Source organism: Rousettus aegyptiacus, unplaced genomic scaffold (assembly GCF_014176215.1).
Source record: "Rousettus aegyptiacus isolate mRouAeg1 unplaced genomic scaffold, mRouAeg1.p scaffold_m13_p_7, whole genome shotgun sequence".
NCBI classification, from domain to species: Eukaryota; Metazoa; Chordata; class Mammalia; order Chiroptera; family Pteropodidae; genus Rousettus; species Rousettus aegyptiacus.
This window is the reverse complement of record NW_023416310.1, coordinates 107,191,621-107,198,289: the sequence shown is the minus strand read 5'-3', so window position 1 is coordinate 107,198,289 and position 6,669 is coordinate 107,191,621. Positions and strand designations below refer to the sequence as shown.

Below are 6,669 nucleotides of genomic sequence, written 5' to 3'. Positions count from 1 at the left end.
ATGCTACCACTTTACTCTAAGTGTTTTGTCCAAGAGAAAAGAAAATACATTTTCTACCAACTTTTACATGAATATTCACAGCAGTTTTATTTGTAGTAACCAAAAATTGTAAATGACTCAGACAGTATCAACAGATGAATTGATAAACATATAATGGTATATCCATGCAGTGAAATACTACTCAACAATAAAAAAAAAATAACCTAATGACATACACACAACATGGATGAATCCAAAATAATTATTCCAAGTGAAAAGAGTCAGAAAAAACCCTTAAAACAAATAATACACTCTGTGTGACAAAACTTATATATAAAAGTCTAAAAAATGCAAACAAATCTACACTGACAGAAAGCACATCAGTGGTTGCTTGGAATAGAAAGTAGGATAGAAGGGATTATAAACAGGAACAAAGCTGCTTCTTGAGTGCACAAATGTTCTCTCTTTTTCGTGGTGATAGTTTCATGGGTAAATACATAAACACACCAATTAAACAATTTACCTATGTGCAGGTTATTTTACGTCAGTTATGCTTCCATAACTGAGTTCCATGTTTAATTTTGTTTTTAAAATTTAATATTTCAACAACAGCAAAAGAAAGACATGGCCGGTCCTAGTGATAGTATTTCCAGAACCATATCCTTTAGGCACCATCTTCACTTAAAAAAAAAAAAAAGACTTTATTTTAAAGCAGTTTTATATTTACAACAAAACTGAGCATAAAGTAGTTTCCATATATCTCTCTCAACCCTCAGCACACATATACACACATGCTCAGCCTCCATCCCCATCAACATCCCCACTAGAGTGGTACGTTTGTTAAAATTAATGGAACCTACACTGACACATCATTATCACCCTAACTCAAGAATTTACATGAGAGCTCACTCTTGGTGTTGTACATTCTATGGCTTTTGACAAACGTATAATTACATGTATCCATCATTTAGTATCATAGAGAATACATCCTTTCATTGTCCTAAAAATATCTTGTGCTCCATTAATTCATTCCTCTCACCCTTCCTCCTTTCCATACCCTAGCAACCACAGAACTTTTACTGTCTCCATTGTTTTCCCTTTTCCATAAAGTCATATAAATGGAATCGTGTAGTATGTAGCCTTTTCCAACTGGGGTTTACTCACCAATATTCATTTAAGACTTTCTATATCTTATTGTGACTTGATAGCTCATTTCTTTTAATACTGGATAATTGTATGGATGTACCATGGTTTGTTTATCCATTCATCTACTGAAAGACATCTCGATTGCTTCCAAGCTTTGGTAATATTAATAAAAACGCCAAAAGCATTCATGTGCAGGTTTTCATGTGAACATAAGGTTTCAGCTCATTTGGGTAAATACTGTGGAGTGCAATTCCTGGATTGTATGGAGAGAATGTGATTAGTTTTGTAAGAAATTGCTAAACTATCTTCCAAAGCGACTATACCATGACAGTTTCTGTTGCTCCACTTCTATGTCACCATTTGGTATTGTACATGTTTTGAATTTTAGCCTAAATGTGACATTTTCACTCATATTTTATTCTAAACATTCTAAGTTTATTGTGATTCCTTTTTGGACCCATGAGTTATTTAAATCTGTGTCACTAAATTTCTAAATATATAGGGTTTCCTAAGTTTTAAAATTGCTTCATTAAATTAATTACCGTATAGTGAGATAATGTGTTTTTTTTTTTTTTGTCATGGATTGTGGAAACTTGCTTTCTGATCAATAAGTGATCACTTTGTGAATTTTCACATTCTTGAAGAGATTGCATAGTTTCTAATTGTGGATGCCTTGACTTAGTCTGAAAACGAATGACTGAGTGAATGGTTCTACACCTTTTCCCCAGGTCTCATCTGTTCTGGTACCTTTTCCAATACCTTGGATCCTTGGAGATTAAGGTCTTGTCTTGTACTAGCAAGTTATTCCCCATTTAGCCTTATAATCAGAGTATTGGCTCTGAACTCAAGACAAGGGAGAGGACACAGTGTTACCTCAGCTGTGCCAGGAAGTGTTTACCTCACCTGACGTTGATTACTACTTGTAGAATGACACCTATCTGACCACCCATCCTACGACCTTCTGCTGGGACAACCTCTTTTTTAAGACTAGATTCCCACTCCCCAACCCCTATACAGTTCTACCTGCAAGGTTGGATCTTAAAATATCCCTGTATCTGACATTCTCGTGCCACCCACCTAGGGCATAGTCTTGAGCAAGGACAAACTCCCTCCCAAAGTGCCTTGCCCCACCTTCTCTATCACTGCTTCCTTGGTCTAATATAGATATTTATAGCCTGACAATAAATGCAGTGATTCAAAGTCCAGAGTCCCCTCTCCACTAACACATCAGCTATGTCTCTGTCTGGTGACTCTAAGAAGAATGGTGCAATTCTCCATCAGCTTGAGCTGTGACTCTTCATGGCTCCTCACCTCAGAAAGCTGGGCGGATTCCTCTTCTCTCTGATTAACCCACCTGCCCGTCCCTGTGGTCGTCTGTTTCCGTAGACTGTGGTTGACTCTCAGGACACACCGCATGGCCCTTGTGCTCACTTTGGTTCTCAGTCTCCTTAGGCTGGGCTCAGGTAAGCCTTCCAGACTGGGCTCTCTCTCTCGTCTTATTGTTGCTCAACACTTTGACTTTTTTAGCTACATGATTGCAGTACAGTGGGGTGGGAACATCTTTCTTGTTTGTCTTCTCTTACTTTTCCTGCCTCGTGCTGACATTTATCAATGCCCGAGGCTGCGGGAAGCAGGGGGCAGCGTGAAGGACTCAGACACTGTGGAAACTATGATAATAGCCCAGAAATAATGGCAAAGAGTACAGAAGAGGGACCCCTGTAGTGGGGACGTGATGTTAAGGTGAATAAATTAAATGTTAGTTCTAGATGGGCTGTGGAGTTTAGGCAGAGAGGTCTCCAGTTGAGCATCGGTTTTCTGACGTGGGTGCCCAGATATAAGAGGCATTGTTTAGAACATTTGAGGAAAAGATAATGATCCAGGTGTGAACATGCTGAGTAGGGAATGCCTGTGGTATGTGACCTAAGGATGGGGGGAAATGTCCAGATCCAAAAGTGAGAAATAAGTTATAACATGGCATCACCTGAGAAGCCCATTTTTCTTTCTTATTCTATTTATTATCAACATAAAGGCTGGTATGTAGGAAGTTGAGTAAGTGAACAAAGTACAGAGAGGAGCTGGAGGCTGGAGTAGACCTCTGTCTCTGGACAGTCAGTGTCCAGCCTTACATGGTCTGCATGAGTTCATTCAGCTGCTCATCTACCTATGTCCGTTCTATGGATCATGGGAAAAAAGAGAGAAGTAGGGAATCAAATCATGCTCCATGGTTCCACTGCAAAATTCATATGTTGTTCACAGGACAGCCTCTCGCTGAAGTTCATTCTCATCTATTTTTTGACAAGTTTCTTTGACTACTCTGTTTCCTGGACAGATAGCAGGGTGTCATGGAAATGACCTTAGAGGCAGAAAGACTTTATTTTTAAACAATTACTTATTCTGCTTCTGAACTGTGGCTCATGACTCCTCCAAGTATCAGCATGCTCATCGTGACAGGAGATGGCATCACACTCTGATCGGGCTCCTGTGAAGGTCGCATGAGTTCACCATGTACGTGCGATGCAGCACAACACTCCATTGCTACAGAGCCTGTGTTCAACAACAAACAGTTTTCCTCACTAGTCCCTGGGGGAAGGAAGAGAAAAGGGTGGGGGGAGCTTCTATAAGCAAAGATAATGATAGCAGCAAGGCCTGGCTAGAAAAACAGACACTCCAGAAAAAGTTTCCCTCAGCTCGAGTGCCTCCCACAGCCCTGAAGGCAGCACCACTAGCAGCTCAGTTGACATAGGCAGGGCTCCTAAAGCAGACCAGGAAAAATAGTCTGTGTGCAGGTAGGTCGTTTAGAAGGTAATTCTGGGAATGAGAGCGAAGGAGTGGACAGAGTGAAGCTGGAAGGGAGGAAAACTCAAGGAAGATGTGCTAATGAGCAGGCTCCTGACATGGAAAACAGCTTCTGAGGAGCCAAATTGATGGTCCCTCAGAATCATTCCAATAGCCACTGCCTCCTGTCCCCACTGGTAACATGTAACCCCTGCTAGTATTAAATTGTCGGCACTTCTAGGCTGCCTTGCACCAAACTGAGCAGGTTCCAAAGGACAGAGAAAGTCCTTCACAGGGAAGCAGAAGCCAGGCTCCTAGGTGGGGCTGTCTGTGGGAGGCACATGTCTATCCAACTGCAGGAGAGGGAGTGAGGGGCAGAAATCCAGGTCAGTGGTTGGACAGAGATCCTGCTGCAAAGTCACATTTTATTTTATAAGACTGTCCTTCAAAATCCATGAATGAAATGCATTTCAGAAAATGTGTAAAACACTTTTAAACTGAGAAATAATTGTGCTAAAATAAAAATATTCACTTATTTGAAAATTTACACTGTGAAAATTTACACTGGAAAATGAGTCGTCTTTAGCTTTTAGTGAAGAAGATGAGAAGGGGTTGTTGTGAGTTTGTTGTGAAGCAGGTGGGCAAAGAGGAGAGCCTGTGGGTATAGAGTCTCCTCCAGTCAGAGTGTCTGCATTCAGAAAGTGCCTCTCATGCCCCTGACTAACTTACTGAGTCTCTCGGAGACACTGTTTTCTCATTTTGGAAATTGGATTATCAATAACATACATCTGTCAGGATGTTCGTGAAAATGGAATGAAGTGACAGGTGTGGAAGTGCTCTGCCAAGTGTAAGGACTGTTCAGATGCAAGTCATGGGTTTATGTTAGTGATGAATGTTTCACCCCCAGGCACATCACCAGCCATGAGCGGGGCATACTGGCAGGGCCTTTGCTTGGTTATCTCTTGTGCTTCCTTCCACAGGCCAGTGGCAGGTGATTGGACCAGACAAGCCCATCCAGGTTGTGGTAGGGGAGGACGCAGTGTTCTCCTGCTTCCTCTCTCCTAAGACAAGTGCAGAGGCCATGGAGGTACGGTTCTTCAGAGAGCGGTTCTATGCTGTGATGCACCTCTACAGAGACGGGAAAGATCAGCACAATGTGCAGATGCCAGCCTATCGAGGGAGAACTGAGTTGGTGACAAACTCCATAGCGGAGGGGCATGTCTCCCTGAGGCTGGAGAAGGTCACTTTCTCAGACACTGGTCTCTATGGATGCTGGTTCAGCTCCCAGACTAATGACCAGGAAGCCATCTGGGAGCTGCAGGTATCAGGTCAGTAGCTTATTTCAGAGAACACATAACTTAGTTGTCTCAGAATCATCTGGGACTTTATGAACATGTTGTCAAATGAGGAGTCTTAAAAAGTTTTTTTCATGTCATTTCTGTCTCATGCACATAGCTCTCTGTCATTTTTATGCATGTAGATTTATGTAACCACCAACACATCAGGTTATAGATCTATCTCATCACCGTTAAGATCTTCTGCTATCCCTTTGTAGTCAGAGCCATCCTCCTCACCCCTGAAAATCGTGCATCTGTTCTCAATCTCTATAATTCTTTCATTTCAAGAATGTTATAGGAGGTGACTTATGCAATATGGCAGAGTGAGAAGACCTCTTAGTTTCTCCCCTTAAAGTTACAACAAGTCAGACAACTATTATTCAACAAAGGATCCTCAGCTCAAAATACAAATACATCTGAGAAATCTATGCATCATGACCTCTGACATATGGAAATAACAGTGGCGGGGGGGGGCAAGGTGGAAAGGGGGAAAATTATGGAGGCCTCAGATGCAGTTAGACAACTGCTATGGCCCCAAATGATGAAGTAGTGTTGGAAGAACCAGGCTGCAGTCCTCACACAACTTCCCAGAGGACAGGAGGGGCTACATTCTGGCCAGCATCCATGGAGGCTCAACCTGGCAACAAGATCAGAGATGTGACACAGAGATGTGGCAGCTGTGGATTAACTGCTACCATTATTAGCAAGAAGACAAAGTCACATATTTGCAATCCCACTTTCTCTCACCTACTCTGTAACCCCACCAGCACCACTAGTGATGAAAATTGGTAGAGGCAGAACCTGGTAGAGTCAATGGAGATGCCTTGAGTAGCACAGCTTGGCTGACAGCCTCTTGTTACAAGGAGGCAGCATTAGGAGCACACAGGCCAGGAAAGTCATCACCCATCACATTTCACCACAGGGATGGTACCCTGAGACAAAAGCAACCTGGACACTGAGGAGATGGCAAACCCCTCAGGGAATACTAGGCATTTTCCAAAAGAAGGGGCCCCACCCCACTGAGATCCTAGTGGTGCCAATAGTGCAAGCAGGAGAAAACAAAAACTTGTGCTATTTCCTCATCTACTGGAGAACAAAAGAAACACCTCTACTTAGCAGCCTACTGAATTGTTAAAACAGTACTTTTTACAGTACTGAGCAAAGCAGTACTTGAAAGAAAGAAAGAAAGAAAGAAAGAAAGAAAGAAAGAAAGAAAGAAAGAAAGAAAGGAAGGAAGGAAGGAAGGAAGGAAGGAAGGAAGGAAGGAAGGAAGGAAGGAAGGAAGGAAGAAAGAAAGAAAGAAAAACTCACTATTTCAATGCTCAGGCAGAGAAACAATCCTTCAGGTACCATGGATAACCAAGGCAAAAAGGTAGCTCAGAAAATAAATGAAAAGTCTCTGGAAACCAAGCTCAAAGACATTGAAGACTGT

The 6,669-nt window shown here is 42.0% G+C and overlaps 1 protein-coding gene across 1 annotated transcript in view; it reads left to right on the top strand.

Moving 5' to 3' along the window:
* Window positions 1–2,539: 2,539 nt before the first annotated feature.
* The window catches only part of BTNL9 (butyrophilin like 9), a 34,325-nt gene continuing 30,195 nt past the window's right edge, over window positions 2,540–6,669 (top strand). The window contains 2 exon segments of the mRNA XM_036225071.1: window positions 2,540–2,588; window positions 4,881–5,228. Of these exon segments, the coding sequence (XP_036080964.1) occupies window positions 2,540–2,588; window positions 4,881–5,228 (397 nt within the window).